This window comes from Poecilia reticulata, chromosome 18, assembly GCF_904066995.2.
Source record: "Poecilia reticulata chromosome 18, P_reticulata-male-v2, whole genome shotgun sequence".
NCBI lineage: Eukaryota > Metazoa > Chordata > Actinopteri > Cyprinodontiformes > Poeciliidae > Poecilia > Poecilia reticulata.
Genome location: NC_088847.1, coordinates 297,165 through 318,256, shown reverse-complemented (window position 1 = coordinate 318,256; position 21,092 = coordinate 297,165). Strand labels below are relative to the sequence as shown.

The 21,092-nt window shown below is 42.5% G+C and overlaps 1 protein-coding gene across 16 annotated transcripts in view; it reads left to right on the top strand.

Moving 5' to 3' along the window:
• The window catches only part of camk2d1 (calcium/calmodulin-dependent protein kinase (CaM kinase) II delta 1), a 108,743-nt gene that overhangs the window by 56,792 nt on the left and 30,859 nt on the right, over positions 1-21,092 (top strand). For 9 of the 16 annotated variants that reach the window (XM_008434849.3, XM_008434851.3, XM_008434859.3 and 6 more), the window contains 7 exons: positions 2,011-2,113; positions 4,427-4,510; positions 5,793-5,887; positions 14,910-15,032; positions 15,147-15,230; positions 15,374-15,416; positions 20,413-20,453. In XM_008434849.3, coding sequence (XP_008433071.1) covers positions 2,011-2,113; positions 4,427-4,510; positions 5,793-5,887; positions 14,910-15,032; positions 15,147-15,230; positions 15,374-15,416; positions 20,413-20,453 — 573 coding nt within the window. The remainder of the gene's footprint in view (positions 1-2,010; positions 2,114-4,426; positions 4,511-5,792; positions 5,888-14,909; positions 15,033-15,146; positions 15,231-15,373; positions 15,417-20,412; positions 20,454-21,092) is intronic. The other 7 variants (XM_017310420.2, XM_017310419.2, XM_008434857.3 and 4 more) reach the window with 1 other exon arrangement.

Below are 21,092 nucleotides of genomic sequence, written 5' to 3'. Positions count from 1 at the left end.
GGGTTAGTGATATTATTCATGGATGCGAATAATATAGTCACATCCATGAGCTCCTCTGCATACCAAAATGTACTAAAGCCAAATTGGTTGCCTTATTTTGACATCAATTGTGGGGCGACATCAGGGTAGGACTTCACCCCGCTCCGGTGCAGGGCAGCCTCACTTCTGCCAGACTTCCCCAGAGCAGCTGTGGCTACCATCTAGTAGCTTGGCACCATCAGCATGAGGGAATGGGTGAATGACTGTAGTGTGAATTTCTTTGGGATCCTCTGGACTTGATAAAGCGCTATACAAGTACAGAGCCCTTTACCATTTACCATATTTCATAGGGTCGACAGTGGTAGGAGTTTTCCCTGCAATCGACAGGTTTCTGGTTCGATCCCCGCTCCACCTGCCTCTGTTGTTGTGTCCTTGGGCAAGACACTTCACCTACCTTGCTTGCTTGCAGAGGTCAGAGGACCCAGTAGTGACTGTGCTTGGCAGTCTCACCTCTGTCAGACTGCAGGCTTGTAGCTTATCAGCATCAGCGTGTGCATGAATGGGTGAATGACTAAAATGTAGTGTGAAGCACTTTGGGGTGCTTCACACTATACTGAGGGGTGGGGTGACTATTTTTAACCACATGTACAGATGTGACCTGGTGGGTCAGCCCACTCTTACAAGGGGACATTAACCGATTTCCAGTCCTGTGTGGATTTTGAGTACATTGGTGGATAAGATACATTTTTCATCCAAGTTTTGGTCGATAACCCAAAACTAAGGAAATCGGCACCGATTTATTGGCCTGCTGCTTTATCAGTGCAGCCCTACTATGGACCAGGTCATTCCAGAGAGCTTTATCTTATGTTTTCAGACGTACTAATTTCACCTTAACCCAACTCCAACCTTCAGATGTCTTGATTACATGGAACGCAGTGTGTGCTGGGCATTCAGCTCTTCAGTCTGTATGCATGGTATGGTTTTTCGTATTGGATCCAACTTAATTTCAGCAGCTAGCAGGAAGTGATATGAGCTGGAAATGAGCACCACATCCTGCATATCACTGAAATGTTTTCTCAGTTTTGGGAGCAGCATCTTGCTGGTTTAACAGTGATTGCTGCTGTAGATGGAAAAACAAGTCATGTTATCAACTTCCTTCCAGATTCACCATTCATATCCACTCATCCTCCGTATATCTCATTTATGTGAAGAACTTAATGTGAAACCTTCATTTCTGAACATTTATTGAATAAATTAATGGGAGTAGATGATCACTTTCTTCCTTTGCTGTTATTTTACTGTTAGACAAAAAAATGTTGCAATTTCTGGAATTAGAAATTGCAACATTTTTTTATAAATGTCACAAAGTGTGTGTCATTCACCTTCTCTGAAGCCTTTGCCATCTCAGCATTAGTCACATTCTTTCAAGTATCTGCTTCTGTCTGGTTTAAGCAGAATCCATCAGCATCTCCCCACCCAGCTGTTTGGAGATCAGACGCCCACTTCCCCTTACTGAAGTCAGCTTATGACTCAGAGCAGGGGTGTCAAACTCCAGTCCTCGAGGGCCGGTGTCCTGCAACTTTTAGAAGTGCCTCTGCTGCACCACACCTGAATAGAATAATTAGGTCATTAGCAAGGCTCTGGAGAACTGAGGAGGTAATTAAACCATTCGATTCAGGTGTTTTGTACCTGTGGCACATCTAAAAACTGCAGGACAGCGGCCCTTCAGGACTGGAGTTTGACACCCCTGACTCAGAGGCATGATTTGGTTATTTAGCAGTTTGGATTCTAGCTCAGCTGAGCTCTAACTTTAGTCTTTCATGTCATCATGAAACGATAGCAGGGTTTCCCCAGAAAGCTTACTGAGCCCAGTGCTCATGGCATCAACGCGGTCCGCCTGGCTTATAATACACTGGGGGAAACCCTCCACACCTTTTCCGCCTTTACCTTTGGTTTCAACTTTTCAACTTATTGTTACATGACTGTGCTGCTGTGAAATACTAAAAGTATATTTTGTGTCTCCAATCCAAGCCAGAGAACCTGTTGCTAGCCAGTAAACTGAAGGGAGCAGCAGTTAAGCTGGCTGATTTTGGCCTGGCTATAGAAGTGCAGGGAGACCAGCAGGCATGGTTTGGTAAGTACAAGCTTTTTTTTTATTTGAGTGAGATCGGTAGTACTTATTTTTTCCCTGCTTCTTCCATATATCTATGCAGTTAAATTAATTATACCTCCCAGTCCAAGAAAACCATAAGGAAGTTTAGATGAAATCCACTTTGAATTAAATAGTTGCTAACCACATTTCCAAAATTAATTCCAGAGGGACAATAAGCACCAAAAGTAGAGAAAACCGTACGTCTCTCAGTGAAAACCGTCCGTTGGAAAGATCCATCTTATGAATAAGATGGATCTTATAAATAAGATCCATCTTATTTATTGTCACCTGGAGGTGACAAATTGTGAGAACAGCAGAGAGGCTGCTACACTAGAGAGTACACGCATATGGACACAAGACACCACGTATTGGGAAGCCAATATGCCCCACACTTGGGTAGGTCTGTGTGGGGTGGACCTACCTCTGCAAGGGATCAGCAGCAGCATCTAGGTCAAAAAAACATAACGTGAGATGTAGGGCACCAAAACCCCAACCCAATCCCAACAGTACCCCAATCCTCTGCACAAACCCAAGTCAGCTAGACCAGTGTTTTTCAACCTTTTTTGAGCCAAGGTGCACTGTTTGAATTGAAAGAAATCACGAGGCACACCACCAACCAAAATGGAAACAAAGATATTCTGTAGCCGCCTATATGACATATACAGTCATTCTTATCAAAGTCTCTTGAATAGGAATCAAATAAACACAAAAATGTATTTTTATCACATTTTACATTTCTTATTTGCACTTAACATGTCCACTTCAAAAATACACCTGAACAGCCACAACACTGTGGTGTTAAACTTAAAGAAGTTGTAGAAAACGTCAAACTAACTAATCCACAAGCATCTTATAGCCGGAATACAGAAAATAATTCTTATTCTGAAAGAAGCAATGATATTTGGGAAACATTTCACTTCATATTCACTGTTACAATATGAAGAGTTGCATGTACAAAATGTCAATATCTGTATATTTTACCCACCTGGTGTGAAACCTGTGCATGTTTGGATGAAAACAGCTGATTTCCTGGCAGAAATTGAAGAAAGACAAAACTCTTCCTCAACAGCTCTCAGTCTGTCTCTGGTTTTAGTTTTTATAGTAACCAGGCTAGAGAAGCTCACTTCACACAGACATGTTGTGGGAAATGGACTCATGTTCATGCTCAGGCGGCAGATTGAAAACCTGAGTAGCAGCACAGTCAGCTGACAAAGACATTGGTTGAGGATTTTTGTATCCTCAACCAAATAGTCATGTTCACAAATGTTCAAGCTTTCAAAGGGGCAGTATTATATTAAATCAACTTTTTTGAGCTTTACATTATGCTATAATGTTATTTCTTCATCGTAAACATATCTGGAGTGTTGCCTTAGTTCTTTCATGCTTGTTTGAAAAATCTTTTAATCTCCATGGCAACCATTCAACTGTGCAAAACACCAATAGGACCTAGATCCACCTTCTAGGAGCAGCTCCTCCTCAGAACTGCAGTTTCCGAGCTCCCGCCTTGCAGAGCATCCCTCCCCTGCAACTCCTTCAGTTCCACCAGGTGTATGATAAATGCTGCTGGCAAACACCTGCTGAGCTCCATATATAAAAGCTAATTTTCAATGCAACTCTGATAAAAAAAACATTAAAGGGTTAATAGGGGAGTCATGTTGTGATAATTTCCTGAAGTCAGAGTTTCAAAAAGAGCAGGAGTTTTTAAAGACACAGAAGCCCAGTTTCAAGGTGTTAAATTTTGAAGTAAAATTTCTTTTAAGTCATATTTGAGATATATATATATATATATATATATATATATATAACTGTTCAGTTATAACAACTGAAGTTAACAGTTACTTGATACAATATTATAAAGCGACATTGTGTGCCTGGGAAATGCATAATACTGACTATTTAAAAGACGTTGGTAGATTATTGAAACTGGGTAAAGAACTGCACCCACTGGAATATGCCAGTCATATTCTACGCAGCACACTCAGCACATACAAACCAAGAGGTGACGCCCTGGAGCACACCGTGTACACCATACACCAACCATAAAAGATAGTCCCTGTTGCTCAAGGTGGTTCCTGATCTCGATCGGTACGGATGCTAAGCTAGGGGCTCTACATGGTGCTAAGTGTGTTTCTTTCTTCCAGTTTGTTGACCTCCACTCACAAACCTGGCTTTCCGGGGACATTAATCCCTGGGTCCTGTGAACTACTTGTTACTGAGATGTTTTTAATGGACTTTCTCACATAGCAGATGGCCCAGTTTAATGTTAATGTGTGTGTGTGTGTTTGTCTGTTTCAGGTTTTGCTGGTACACCAGGGTATTTGTCTCCAGAGGTCCTGAGGAAAGATCCATATGGAAAGCCTGTGGATATGTGGGCCTGTGGTAAGGTTTTCTGCACATTTCACTACGGTATTTAGGAAAACATGTGCGTGCACACACACGCATATATACAACTTTATAGTGAAATTGTGTGTAATAGAATCATATTATTACTAGAAAAAGTAATAAAAAATCAATTGCATTTGGCTCCCTAGCGGCCCCTGGGGCCCTAAGCTGCTGCTTAGTTTACTTATGCTTTGGCCCGGCCCTGCTTCTGTATGTCTGTTATGTCTGTTCTTCTGGTCACATGAGTCTTTTTGGGGGCGTAAACTGTTCTCACAGAAATCTAATTGCAGTCCCACCATTCAAGTATAAACGACCACACAGAAGATATTTCAGCAAATACATGGAATTGAACATCAAGAGCAGCTGGTGTGTGAAAGTAGCCATTGACAGTAAATGGATCAAAATACAACTGAGATTTTCTGCACTGTAATGATAAAATACAGCCATATCCAGCTTAGAAGGCGGCGTGCATTATCACTGCAAAAATTTCTATGATTTACAGTTTCAAAGATACAACACAGCTAATGTGTTGGCCATTGAATGTGTTGGACAGCTGAATGCAAATATCACAATAAATATGTTCATAAATTAGATTGAATGAGCATTACATTTAAAATAGTTGCTCATATCCAAAGTTTCTTTCTGCTCTGTAGATTTGTGTGTGTGTGCGTGTGCATGTGTGTGTATGCCCAGTAAGCTCTTGAATTAATGGGTGCTGACAGCCACTCCACACATGTCTGATGGGCCAGGCTACCTGGGCTTGAGATGTACCACTCACTCGCACACACACACTCACACACACACACTCACACACACACACGCACGCACGCACACTGTAGGACACACTTGTGCTGACCAACTGAATCCACAGCATCAATAGCCTTTCATCTTTTCCTGGCAATCAGCCGACCAATCAGAAACATCACTCCTGGTAGCACCAGCAAACACAATCATTGAGCGTGTTGTCCTTTCATTATACACTGTTCAGCTGTTTCCTGCTTTGTTCCTTTCACTATGGCTACTCAATAATTAGCACTGTGTGCAAACATTTGTCAGAATCAATGGATCAAACAATAAGGAGAAAATATGAACATTTCTGCAATAAAATACATGTTTGAACATGAATTATGTATGATTTGTTTTTTCTTGCTTCCTTATAATTTTGCATGAAGTGAAGTCTTCTTTAATCACACCTTATCCTGATTTATGCTTTCCATGTGCAGATTATCATCGTTATAAAACTCTATTTCCACTATCTTGTTTGTTTTTGTGTTTTTAGGGGTGATCCTCTATATTCTGCTGGTAGGATACCCTCCGTTCTGGGATGAGGACCAGCATAGACTGTACCAGCAGATTAAAGCTGGAGCTTATGACGTGAGTTTTACTTTGGGGGGGGGGAGTGGCCAAGCCGAGGTCCAGAGCCTGGACCGCATCATGTTCTTCCTCTCAGCCTAAGTATTTCAGGGCTAGCTGCCAGTCAGTGATGTTGAGTCACAGCCTGAAAGGAAGTTGATCTAATGGAGGATTGCTTTTTTTTCCAACATATGTTTATTGGTTATGTCTGTATTTTAATACAGACAAACAAGCAATCATACAGTAACATCAACATTAACATTACCCCGGCTCAGACAAAAAAAAGGAAAGAAATGAAGGCACATTATTGCAATATATTATGGAGGCTACTTGGAAAAAATAGCAGAAATATCTAGACCAGTATAAAGAGGTCCCAAATATTATGAAACATAGTTTTTTTATTGTGTAATTTACTAGTTAGAAAGTCCAACAACACATTCAAGGACAGTCCGTTGCCATTGTGTTTTGGATGGAGCCTTATCTGTTGTCCAGTTCAAGAGGACACATTTCCTGGCACAGAATGTGAGCATCCTGTACAGATGTTTTTCACAGTTCTTCTTAAGGCTGTTTTTCATTCCCAGTAACATATACATTGGATTACACCCAGTGCTAATGGAAAAGATCTTGTCCAACTCTTCCTTTATACTGAACCAGAATTGTTGAATTTTACTACAGGACCAAAGACAGTGAGTTAGATTACCCACCTCTATTTTACATTTGGGGCAAAGCGGAGAAAGTCTGGATTAAATTGGTGACGTAGATATGGAGACATATGGGCACAATGTAAACTTTTTAGTTGAATAGCTTTAACCTTATTACAAACACTTAAATATTTAGCATCTTCCCAATCTTCATCCCAAGCCTCATTGCTGATCTCCATAGCTCTTTCTTCCATGTCTCCTTTAAGACAGTTTTGTAACCCCCAGTTTTTTTTAATAAGGTATAACAGGTCTTAATAGAGCTTATAATTTTTGACTTAAATAACTGATTTTCACAATCAGAGACATTTTGGTTGCTGAGCAACGATGTGTTCTTCAAAATGTAGTCCCTCACCTGTAAATACCGAAAGAAATCATGTCTGTGAATATTATATTTGGTAATTACCTGATCAAAGGACATCAAGTTTGGTCCGTCCATTAAATCAGAAAGAACAGAAAAACATTTTGTTGCCCACACATCAGAAATCCCAGGTGGAAAAAGGGGATTATCACATAATGGAGTGAAAAGGGATGTTAGGTGAGACCTGCCTTCAAGCTTTTGAATTATTCGCCAAGCTTTAACAGTAGATAAGGTGAGAGGGTTATGTAAGAGAATAAAATCAGTAACTTATCTTGTATTATATTCTCTTGTCCTCCGATCTTCAATGATGCCATGAGTGGAAACAAAAGCCACACACAGATAACAATCAAGCGCTCCACGTCATGCATTTTCAGAGTTTATTCCAACATTTAAAAGTATAAAATCACATCGACAACACAGACACTTCAAACACTAAAACAGACATTCATTTACCTGAGGCAAGTAGAAGTGTAGGAAAATAGAGAAACAGAAAAAAGGCAAAAAACACGTTTTTTGGAGATTGCCATGCGGCTGCAAATAGCAAATCTGATTCATTGCTCTGGGGACCATACTTTTATTCAAAAAGGGTGTTTTCTTTGTTTTAATTTATGCAATTATGCAATTAAGGCATGTTGTTCTCCTTGTACGGCTACAACTAGTTTCAAATTACTAAGTTGGGATGTCCGAAGCAATTTTATTACCTTCTGAGACCCGTTTAATTCAGGGCTACAGCGCTTCTCTATGTAGACAATGCAGAGGGTCATTTAGAGCAAGCTCTTCTCATGCCAGTTTGAAATGTGATATTATTCCTAATTCCTGGTTGGAACAAAGCCTCTAGTTTTACCAGAGTTCAACCAAAAGCTAACCTGTCTTAAACCTATTTTATTTCCCTGTCGGGCAAATTCCTACAAATACAGATCAGTGCAGTAATTTTAAATTGACATGAAGCCTGGTACGCAAAGTGGTCCAGAACCTCTCCATTCTCTTAGATCAAAGTGCAGATTTTAAGGATTAAGACACTTATAGAATATACCTGAACAGCTTCAATAAAAACACATTCATTCTAGACATTTTCTAATTAATGTTATGCTAGTTTTGATTATATTTAACTGATATTACCATTTGGCCTAGGTTAGAGACTCCATGTACTTGTTAATATAAAACTACAAATTAGACTACTTCAAGTAATGTTAATTTTAACTGAATGGTATTTGTTGGAAAATGCAGTACAACAAAAGGCATTCCGGTGTTTAAAATATTCTACTAATTAAATTGCAATTATTAAAAGTATTATGTGTTAGTTTGTTTTTCCTTAAGTTTTAGTGTTTTCTCCCTGTGGGAGATGACTTGAGAAGTCTCCTCGCTGCCTGTGTGCCAGAGTTCATTTATGACGTGGTTCCTTCCTGATAACAGACATTCTTTTCAGCAGGGCTAACTTCTTACTCCAACTAATCCTGCTCAATCTACCTTTTTCACATGTGGTAAGATTAACTGTATTAAACACTAAGAATATTTATTTTCCTCAACAGTTACTACAACACATTTTTACATTTTTAAGTTTATTAAAGAATAGTAAGTTTTTCAAAGGGATGTTAGACATGGAACTCTCTATATCAAGCCAGAGAGAAACTGATTTCTGTATCCAGTCAGCAGCTACCCGCATGCGAGCGCTAAACTGATACTTTCTTATGTCTGGGAGGTTGTGATGGTCCAACCAGTAAAGGACAAGGACAAAAGCATATATAAAAAAATTATTTCTATTTATTTTTTTCCAAAGAAAATCTCAACAAAAGGTTTCAACAACAAATCTAAAAAATATAGCAAAATGGGCCCAAAAGAAATCAACTAAGGGAACATCACTCAAGATAACAAACCAAAGACTGAATTCACACAATGAACACACAGGGGAATTTATACAAACAGGCTAGCCTACACAAAGAGGAGGGGTGGGGAAGGAGACAAAGACAAATAATGTATAAACATACATGACTAATTTAAACTAAAACATTTTGACTTTAACACAACTATCCATCCATCCATCCATTTTCTTCCGCTTATCCGGCGTCGGGTCGCGGGGGCAGCAGCTTCAGAAGGGAGGTCCAGACTTCCCTCTCCCCAGCCACTTCTTCCAGCTCCTCCGGGGGAATCCCAAGGCGTTCCCAGGCCAGCCGAGAGACGTAATCCCTCCAGCGTGTCCTGGGTCTTCCCTGAGGCCTCCTCCCGGTGGGACGTGCCCGGAACACCTCACCAGGGAGGCGTCCAGGAGGCATCCTGACCAGATGCCCGAGCCTCAACTGGCTCCTCTCGATGTGGAGGAGCAGCGGCTCTACTCTGAGTCCCTCCCGGATGACCGAGCTTCTCTCTCTAAGGGAGAGCCCAGCCACCCTGCGGAGGAAACCCATTTCGGCCGCTTGTACCCGTGATCTCGTTCTTTCGGTCATGACCCAAAGCTCATGACCATGGATGAGGGTGGGAACGTAGATCGACCGGTAAATCGAGAGCTTCGCTTTTTGGCTCAGCTCTCTCTTCACCATGACGGACCGGTACAACGCCCGCTTCACGGTAGACGCTGCCCCAATCCGCCTGTCGATCTCCCGCTCCCTTCTTCCCTCATTCGTGAACAAGATCCCCAGATACTTAAACTCCTCTACTTGAGGCAGGACGACCCCCCTATAAACACAACTATAAAAACCAAAATAACCTAATACCAAAAAGGTAATAGCAATTATGCTATTAGTGGAGAGAGGCAGATTCTTTCACATCAAGTCCCCTGCTTCCAGCAGCCTGATGGACTGTTCCACTTCCTGGTTTTCTTTTTGACCAACCACCTTCTGCCAGCCAGTCCTTAAAACTGGGGAAAAGATGGAGGAACCTCCACACACGCCCCCTCTTCTGGAAACTCCATGGGCCAGCGTGACAGGTAGTCAGCAGTAGAGTTCAGCTTCCCAGGGATGTGATGGACATCAAACTGGAATGGTTGCATCGCCAGGTACCAGCGAGTTATTCTGCTGTTTGAGTCTTTCATTATTTCAAGCCACTTCAGAGCCTTGTGATCCATTTCCAGGATGAACCGTGTCCCCAACAGATAATATTTGAGTGAATCCAAGGCCCACTTCACAGCTAGGCACTCCTTTTCTATAGTGGAGTATCAAGTTTCCCTTGGGTAGAGCTTTCGGCTTATAAAAGCAATTGGATGACGTACCCCCGGGGGTCCCTTGAAGCAGCAGTGCACCCAGCCCACGTCCAGATGCATCAGTTTGCAAAATAAATGGCTGGTCAAAGTCAGGGCAGTGTAATGTTGGAGGTCCACTCAAGGCACCTTGGATGTCCTTAAAAGCTCTCTCTGCTTCCTCCGACCACTGAAGCTGATTAGGTCTCTTGGTACTGGTCATATCTGTAAGCACAGCAGCTCTGGCAGAAAAGTTAGGAATGAACTTATGGTACCAACCCGACATTCCAACGAAGGATTTTAGCTTTGTCCTGGCACGACAGATGACACGACTGAATTGCTTGAACCTTCTGGATCTGAGGTTTGATGACTCCATTGCCAACATGTCCGAGATATTGAACTTCCTTCTTGGCCAGGGTGCATTTAGCTGCATTAACAGTCAGACCTGCAGCATGAAGAGACTCAAAAACAGCCTTAAGATGTTGCAGATGGTCCTCCCAGCTGTTACTGTAGATGACAATATCATCTAAATAAGCAGATGCAAAATTTGAAAGACCTCCCAGTACCTTATCCATAAGTCTCTGGAAGGTTGCAGGTGCTCCATGAAGCCCAAAAGGCATGACGGTGAACTGATGGAGGCCCCAAGGTGTCCGGAATGCTGTCAGCTCACGAGACCAGGTGGTAAGGGGAACCTGCCAATTTAGAGAGATCAATGGTGTACTCCCGGAGTACCCCCCACAGGGCCCCCCGAGGGACACGGTCGAACGCCTTCCCCAAGTCCACAAAACACATGTAGACTGGTTGGGCGAACTCCCATGCACCCTCCAGGACCCTGCTGAGGGTGTAGAGCTGGTCCAGTGTTCCACGACCAGGACGAAAACCACACTGCTCTTCCTGAATCCGAGGTTCGACTATCCGACGGACCCTCCTCTCCAGGACCCCTGAATAGACCTTAGCAGGGAGGCTTAAGAGTGTGATCCCCCTGTAATTGGAGCACACCCTCCGGTCCCCCTTTTTAAACAAGGGGACCACCACCCCAGTCTGCCAATCCAGGGGAACAGCCCCCGATGTCCATGCGATATTGCAGAGTCGTGTGAGCCAACACAACCCTGCAACATCCAGAGCCTTAAGAAACTCCGGGCGGATCTCCTCCACCCACGGGGCCCTGCCACCGAGGAGCTTTTTGACCACCTCGGCGACCTCGTCCCCAGAGACTGGAGAGCCCAACCCAGAGTCCCCAGGCTCAGCTTCCTCAACAGAAGGCATGTTGGTGGGATTGAGGAGGTCTTCGAAGTATTCCGCCCACCGGCCCACAACGTCCCGAGTTGAGGTCAGCAGCACACCATCCCCACTATAAACAGTGTTGGTGCTGCACTGCTTCCCCCTCCTGAGACGCCGGATGGTGGACCAGAATCACCTCGAAGCCATATGGAAGTCTGTCTCCATGGCCTCTCCAAACTCCTCCCTTGCCCGAGTTTTTGCCTCAGCGACAACCCGAGCCGCATGCCGTTTCGCCTGCCGGTACCCATCAGCTGCTTCTGGAGACCCACAGGCCAAAAAGGCCCGGTAGGACTCCTTCTTCAGCTTGACAGCATCCCTCACCAAAGGTGTCCACCAACGGGTTCGAGGGTTGCCACCACGACAGGCACCAACAGCCTTGCGGCCGCAGCTCCGATAGGCTGCCTCGGCAATGGAGGTACGGATGTCCAATGTCCCCCACCTCCCCCGGAACGTGTTTGAAGTTCTGCCGGAGATGAGAGTTGAAGCTCCGTCTCACAGGGGACTCCGCCAGACGTTCCCAGCAGACCCTCACTACACGTTTGGGCCTGCCAGGTCTGACCGGCTTCCTCCCCCACCACCGGAGCCAACTCACCACCAGGTAGTGGTCAGTGGACAGCTCCACACCTCTCTTCATCTGAGTGTCCAAGACATATGCCCGCAAATCCGATGAGACGATGACAAAGTCAATCATCGAACTGCGGCCTAGGGCATCCTGGTGCCAAGTGCACATATGGACGCCCTTCTGCCTGAACATGGTGTTCGTGATGGACAATCCGTGACGAGCACAGAAGTCCAACAACAGAACACCACTCGAGTTCAGATCGGGGAGGCCGTTCCTCCCAACCACGCCTCTCCAGGTCTCACTGTCATTGCCCACGTGAGCGTTGAAGTCCCCCAGTAACACAAGGGAGTCCCCAGGAGGGGCACTCTCCTGTACCCCCTCTAAGGACTCCAAGAAGGGTGGGTAATCTGAACTGCCGTTTGGCCCGTAAGCACAAACAACAGTCAGAACCCGTCCCCCCACCCGTAGGCGGAGGGAGGCTACCCTCTCGTTCACCGGGGTGAACCCCAACGTACAGGCACCCAGATGGGGGGCAACAAATATGCCCACTCCAGCCCGACGCCTCTCACCGTGGGCAACTCCAGAGTGGAAGTACATCCAGCCCCTCTCAAGGAGACTGGTTCCAGAACCAGAGCCATGTGTCGAGGTGAGGCAGAGTATTTGTAGTCGGAACCTCTCAGCCTCGCACACTAGCTCCGGTTCCTTCCCCACCAGAGAGGTGATGTTCCACGTCCTAAGAGCCAGCTTCTGCAGCCGAGGATCAGACCGCCAGGGTCCCGTCCCTCGCCTGCCGCCCATAGCACAATGCACCCGACCCCTTTGGCCCCTCGGACAGATGGTGAGCCCATCGGAAGGGGGGACCCATGTCTCCTCTTCGGGCTGGCCACCAGGCGCTCGCCATCATGCCCCACCTCCAGGCCTGGCTCCAGAGTGGTGTCCCGGTGACCCTCGTCCGGGCGAGGGAACGCCAGATCCAAAGTTTGTGTCCATCATAAGGGGTTAAAACTAACTTATTTTAAATTTATTTTCTTAACACTATCCGGCCTCCTGAGACTCTACAGCCATCTGGGCCAAGAGAAACAGATGAAGGAACCTCACAGGTAACTGAAATTCTGGTTTCTCTCCTGCTCTGCCAGGAACAAACCTTTAATACTGTATTTTAATTCAATGAAAAGTTCTCCAAAAACCCAATTTGTTGTTCTGCACTCAGCATCTCCAAAGTTTAGTCCTGATATCAAACCAAAAGCAATAGATAATATCAACAGAAAATAATGAAGTACAATTCCTGTTTCTAACCTAATATAATATTCAAATAAGAATTAAGACATTCATTCACCATAAACCTAAGTATTTTTCTAATACTATACAAAACACTTTCATTTGATTCTAATATAGTCAGAAATAATACAATTTCAAATGCATTCATCATTGACTAAATTAATTCTAAAACAAGATAATACAATTTTCAGTCAAAACATGTTATTAATAACTAAGAAAAATGTCTTACAAATTAAATGTTAGTGATTTAAAACATTTTATGTTCAGTTTTTTACACCATGTCAGATGTTAGTTTTGAAGACTTCTCATCCTGGTTACGTGAACCGACCAAAGTTCCCTTTCTCAGAGTAATTCAAGTGATGCTGTCCTCCACCTTCCTGCATATGTTAATTTATGACCTCCTGTCTTTAATGATAAGACCCCAGGGGTCTGAGCCGAAGCTCTCCTGCAGATCTATTTCAATACTTACCCAGCAATAGTTTTAGTTTCTAATCACTAACAGCAACATGTTCAAAATTAAGGAATTTGTTCTAAAAGGTTTAAACTGTGTTAAACACTAAAAATTTTAATTTTTCCTCAACAGTACTCACAGTGCGTACAGTTGCAGACACTATTGGATTTATAAAGATTGTTGAATTATGAATGTGCAATAAATAAGCACTATTTCATTGGACCTCTGTGTATTCTGTGAACTGGGCTCTGTCTGTGGACGGTTGAGATTTTATTGTCAAGCCTACCGACTGCCAAAATTTCTCATGACTAATTTCTTCATTTCCCACAATCACAATGGATACCAGCAAGTTTGATGAGCCAGTTGAGTGCCTAGCGCCATTTGTTTCTCCATCAGGGCAACTACTGCACAACTGCCAGAGCTGCAGTGGGAGTGGCAGTCATGCCAAGTATTCCTGCAACTGTGCTCTGACTCAACCTTACCAGCTTGGGGTCTCATATAAATCAACTTGATGTGAACACTGCTTCCTGCCAAGCAGTTCCCTGTAAGAGTCCGTGATTTTTGGAAAAAGGCACAAACCTACTTGCAAACATATCTAGCGGATCTCCACTTTGACTCCACATTGAGAAAACGTGGGCCTTTGAGGGAGTGAAGGACACCCAAGTATTTTGAGGCAACAGGAATCTGCTGCTGTGCATGTTTTATAACACGTTGTTGCAAGCAACCAAAAAGTGAACTCTTGACCTGTACCACCTGCCTTGAATGTTTATGATAAAAGTCCAGAGAGGAATCAGCCGACTTGTGTGTTCTAATTCGAAACAAGAGCGTAAAATTTTGAAGCTAACACCCCTTGGGCAATGGTCTCAAGCTGCAGTCCTTGAAGACCAGAGTTGCGAAACTTGAATTAAATGGCTACAGTGCGTCACTAACTTGCAGTCCAGCTCTACATAGCTCTGCTATTGAGCGAATATTGGAGCAAAGACATCTAGTTGTTTGTATTTCCTTTTAATTCATGTAAAGCACTTTGAATTGCCTTGTTGCTGAAAATGTCCTATATAAATAAAATTACCTTACCTCACCTTACCTTACTGCAGTACTTGAGGACTGGAGTTTGAGACCTCTGGCTTAGGGGCTCCATAACGTTAATTTGTTCTGATTAGTTTTTCAAGTGTGCAACCTAAGAAATGAACTGAAGACAGGGATTAAGTGTGCATAGCTGACCTTTATGTCTTCTCCCTAACAGTTTCCCTCTCCGGAGTGGGACACAGTGACTGCTGAGGCCAAAGACCTGATCAATAAAATGCTAACCATCAATCCAGCTAAGAGAGTGACTGCTGCAGATGCTCTCAAACACCCCTGGATATGTGTAAGTATCATACACATATACTGCTTCCTTAGTCCTCAACTTCCATGACTGAAGTGGAGCTTATTTGATTTCCCAAGAGCCATTTTTGATGCTGTACCGTCTCTGTATTCACAGCAACGCTCCACCGTGGCCTCCATGGTGCACAGACAGGAAACAGTGGAGTGCCTCAAGAAATTCAATGCCAGAAGAAAACTGAAGGTAAAACTCTGCTCTGAACTTCTGAACAGGCACTGTTCACTTTGCTGCTTGAAATCAGAAGTGGTTTTTTTCCTGAAATAGATGTTTCAATATTTTCCAGATCTTGTCCAACTAAGTTTTTTCTCATTCAATATTTTCTGAAGGGTGCCATCCTGACGACTATGCTTGCCACTCGCAACTTCTCAGGTAGGACTGAAAGAGTTCAGAGTAAAGTGTAAAATGACACTTCTTCTCTGCCCTTCCTGTAATATTGATTCCCCTGAAATGCTAAAAGAGATGGTCTTTTAGGTCTATTGAGCCCCATCTGTCCTCCGTTCAATTGCTACAAACTGAGCAAATCATTACAATCTAATTTACAGATCCCTACTTACCTACTAACCATACTTTAACAGTCTGAGAGTGAGTGGGGACGTTTGCGTGTTGGGGCAGAAAATTACCTCTGGGGTGAAGCACGACACAATGCATCAACACAACGAATCTAGTGTGGAATTTAAAAAACAAACAGTTGACGGAGTCTGGCTGCATCGAGGCTCACTGTAGAAAAGAAAGGACATCCGGAGCGGCCAGACAGCAGGTAAAGCAGAGCACAGCCACCAATACTCACCAGGATTAGCATCACGGTCAGAAAGCTAAACAAATAACCCAAAAAATAATTCAAGTTTTTGAGCTGGCAGTGGAAGATGCTGGTTCTGCTCCCACTGTTGAACCACCACTACATGCTACTGGCAGTAATATTTCATATATGGAGCACCACTCAACCTCCACCTGGCAGTGAACTCTCACACAGAACGTCTGCTTAAAGCTGCAGCATGTAACTTAAGAAAACAAAAAGATTTTAGATGTATATTAAAATATGTCTCTTATGTCTAAATTAGGTGAATTTGAATGAAATATTTGTGATCTGTACCCAAAATAACTGTGTTCAATCTACTTAGGAGTGACTTTTACTTCTCTTCCCTTCTTGTCTTCTCTGGTAACATTTCTCTGGAAGGTAAGAGTCTTTAGTGCAACTAGCAACGCTGTGGTTCTGAGGCATGTCTGTTGGAGTAACTCCATAGGGCTTTCATGTGGCACAGTAATTCTGTTACTCACCACATCAAGAGGAAAAAGAAAGGAAAAAAATACCACTAAAATCTACATTTCTGTGTTTTAATTAATTGGATAGAAATTAGTGTAGTAATATTTGGAACATACATCTAAATTCCAATGTATTTACACGTATATAAGTATATACGTATAAAAATTATGTGTATTTATACCAGTGTCGTGCGGTCAGGGGAGGCCTCACCTGTCATCATGAGAAAATAATATATAATAATACAATTATTTATAAAGATATTTTAACCCTGTGGTTTGTACTATAAAGTACCTATTTTTCATTTAATTTAACCAAATCTGATGATTTTTTTCCTTCATAATCGTTGAATTTTCTCATTTTCCCATTCAAATGCTTGGAAGCGAAGCCGGTGAGGCAGCAGTTAGCTGAGCCTCACCTGGGATTGATCAACTTCTCGCTAACTGCACCGGTTGTCATTCTATGAGAGCATGCTCCTCCTGTCTGTATGTCGACAATAAAATGGTTAAAAACATTTAATGTATGAACTGATTTTCCATAATTTAGCTTATGTATTTAATGTACTGTGTTTTTATTGTCACCAACTGTGTGTGTAACGTGTTTCGTGTGCTGAGGAGCGATTATACACGGCAGAGCACAGACTCGAGGTGAGGCAGGCAGTTCTCGTGCCTCATCACTGGAGGCGCTCATGATCCCAGACATTGTGACTCCACAACTGCAGAGTAAGAGACGGTAACAGCGAGCTAGCCATGCAGAAGCTGCACTGATACAGAGAGGGGGAAAGACGTGGTTTTGAGTTGTACTTTAACAGTTTCTCCCTTTGCTGTTAAGAACAGCACGAAATTAATAATATCTACATGTCTAAGTTTGATTGAGGTAACGGAATTATTCTGCGGCGCGGCTAAGCATCACATTTTAAAGAATAGTCGTTTTGTACGCATGCGCGAAATTTCCTTATGTAAACAACAACATGCAGGGGTCTAGATTTGTAAATCCGATTATAATTAAGTCGGTGCCTCACCAGCTATGAACCTCACCGCACGTCACTGATTTATTCGTAATATTTATACGTATAAATATAAGTTAGACAAGGTTAGACTTTTCTCTAACAAAACCTCCAGTTAACATCAAAATATTGTTGATTTAAATCATTTGTTCAAGTGATGTAGCTGACCTTTGAGGACCTCTGCAAACTTTAACATTTGCAACATTCCCAAATCTGCAACATTTCCAAAGTTCTGCAACCATGCTCACTGACAGCAACAGTAAAACTTCCATCTAGAAAAAAGTCAGATTATTAGCAGAAGAAGGAAATTGACTCTTGGTGCCTCCTTACTTTGATATTTTTCTGGGGTAAATTTCTACTCTGGTAAATACAGAAGAAATGAAGTGGGAATAATTGCCAAAAAAAATTCCCTGGTTCCAGGGAAAAGTTCCTACTGTGAAAATATTCCACTTATTCAGGTAAAAAGAATTTAAAAAAGATAGTGATTTCTCACAGCAGCAGTTTTAATTTCTCTATTCTGTAAATTAAAAACTCTTTTTTCTTTGTTCCTGTTTCTTACTCATGAATTTGGGGCCATCTGTTTCATGATAGTTTTTGTTGCTGTGGGTGTAACAAAAACACTGCAGTCCATTCCAACCACAGTGCACCAAAAACAGTCAATTGTTCTGCTGTAATGTTCTGTTTTAAACTAATCCTGGTGTTCTACAGTTGTTTTAGTCTTTCATTCTTCTGTGCCAGTACCAGTGGTATGCTAATGCGCTAATAAGAGTTAACCCAGTGTTTCTCCCCCTGGTCCTCAGGCCCTCTTCAAATGATTGCATGACCATCAGGTGCTGCAGAAGCCTGTTAATCACCCAGAGATACAATTCAGGTGTGGCAGAAGGGAAACACCTAAAACATGCAGGACGGGGGGCGTTGAGGACCAGGGTGGAGAAACACCTATCACCTATCAGTTAGTGCTTTAGCGTTTTTGCTAACTTGAAAGCGCATAGCTCACTTAGCTCCCCCTAAATAAATTTCTCTGGATAAATTCTAAAGCGGTAATTTACTTGGCTGTTTTGTAAACTTTCAGTTGAATGAAGATTGAAATGAAAGCTGTGATGAAGTTTTGTTTTGGTTATCGACTGTTAAGTAGATGGACATTTATGTTCATGCTCTTATTTTCAAGTGGATGAGGTCTCTCTTATTTTCCCTAATAACTTTATTTCAAAAAAGAAACAAATGAGCAAAATAAAAATGCAGACAACAGAGAACAAGTCAGACAGGAACACAGTATCTCTAAGGGCATTATAGAACATGTAAATTGTAATGTCAAAATTAAATTGGAGCTGGAGATTTATAGTCCTTCAAGACCAGATATAATTTAAATTAAAGTTGATACTTTAGCATTAACTTCTGCTAAAGACACTGTTGGTGTAACCTTTTTTAGTACAACTAATACTTGTGATTGGGACTGAACCAACTATGTTATCCAACACATTTTTACACTATGATCTGACGACACTTGTTGGTACTTTCAAACAAAAAGTGCTCTTCTTCCATGGCTGGAGAAAATCTGTTGCCACTCTGCAGCGAAAAGAATTGTCTATATTCAATTCTTAAAATAGACAAATCTATGGTAACCTCCTGTTTTTGTAAAGGATACACAGATGACCTTTGCCCCTACTCTGCCCTCACTGCGACTTCTTATCTGCTCCATGTCTCCGTCTGTCCATGCATAACTAAAGAATAGGTGGTTATTGATTGGCAACATAAACGAGAAATTGGCTTTCGTGATTCCAGCTCCTTAATAAATGCACGTTCTGTTCCTGGTATGATTGAGACGAGATATAGGTAGATTACTGAAAGCTGGGATAAAAATTGAAGAGCTGAACACAGCAGATTCTAACGGACTCATTGGATGAATCCTTGCATGTTCCAGACTGATGATTCTGTAAGTTTGGTTTGAACTCCAGCGTTTCCCCCAGAAAACTTGCTAAGCCCGTTGTTTGGGGAGCCAGGATGCCCCACCGCTGGGCCACCATGTTTTTGTATTAAAAAATGTTACATCAACAGGAAAGGTAAAAATATTACTGGAATATGTTGTTGACGATGCTTAAGCATGCAACTATAGTCTTAAGAACGACAAACAAAAAACATACTATTAAAATAAATAGCAATTTTTTGCACATGTGCTAGAATCTGCCTAACAGGAAGCAGAAAAAGCATTTGACATGCTGCAGTTTGAGGAATTGTGATGCCATAAAAAAGGTCAACATTAAAAACAACGTGCTGCGTGACTACAACACACTGACACGTTCCTCTGAGGAACATATACATAAACTTTATGAGCGCAGACCAAGAGCCAGTGTGTTGAGATGTAAACACACACCCATACATAATTGTTTGTTCACAAATGTATATCATTCTCACAGCATGCTCAATGCGCACCTCTAAAATTCAACTACATTGTATACCTGCAGTTCACATTGCGCTGCGCAAGAGCAAATGCTGTAACGTTTAAACTTGACTCCTAGCTTGAAGAATGATTCTTCACGGGGTTAAATATGAATAGTGATACAGGTGAAGTTTTTCTCCAAGAACACTTTTCCAGTTTGAATGAGAAGTCAGGTGCAAACTGCGCTGAGGTAAACTTTGAGACATTCAGCTGCATTAGCGTGCTGGGCAGCCAATGCACTGAGGCTCCAGCCAGCGGTGTGATGTCTGCGCTGCCAGCCTCATGGCTTGTTCAGGGCATCAGCTACATAAATCTTTTTCGGGAATTATTCTGTCCCGATTCTGCTGGTGAAATGCTCAATGCAGCAAAGACCCTGCAGTTCAGGATTACTGGTGTATAAAAAATGTAAAATTTTCTACTATTTTTATAAAACAAACAAAGCTTAGCGGCTCGCCAGACTTATACTGGGGGAAATTCTGAATTCAATCTGCATTTCTTCCCTTCTTTTTCCAAATGTAGCAGGGTGCCCACCCTGATGCACACCGTAATTGGCCAACATTGAACAGACTTTGCATGAATGTGTGTGCGCATGTTGATGCTAGTGTGTGATTATTAATTCCAGCTGGTCGCTGATTTTCTCATATTGTTATTTTCGTCTTCACAGCAGCCAAGAGCCTGCTGAACAAAAAAACAGATGGCGTCAAAGTAAGTGCCCTTCCTCTCCGTCTCACACTTAACCCTTAGCACTCATTCACTATTATTTGGCTCTGATATTTTTATGATGGTGTTAATGAAATGGACGTTTGGGTTTCCTCGGTTAAATCTGTCTGAGTGGCTGTGAAACCTTTTCCCATTGAAGATTTGCCTCCACATGGTCACTGTGTGTCAGCAAAGGAAAAGCATCTACAGTGAGCACCGAGGAAGAAGAACGAAGAACTGATGATTGACGTCTTCATTTCTGTCACTGTTCTCTCTGCTGTCCTGACAGGAAAGGAAAACCCTCCACTCATGCTGAGATAGTGTGTTTTTCTCACACAGCTGCTTCTAAACCAGACTTGATTTCACCCATTTAGGATTGTGATGAGTCAGCAGAGCTTTGTCCAATCAGAACTGCAACCTTATATTTCCTTGTGCAATGAGCTCAATTTAAAAAAAAATCTTGTTGTAGATGATCTGCTTTAAACTGATCCTTATAGTGGAGCTCATTTCTTGTTTACCGCTTTTGATCACTTTGAAGACATTGAGGTCACTAGACTTCTGCTAAATAAATCTTCCCAGATAAATTCTAAAGCACTCATTTTATTTGCTCTTTTGAAGCTTTTCAGTTGAATAAAGTTAAACATT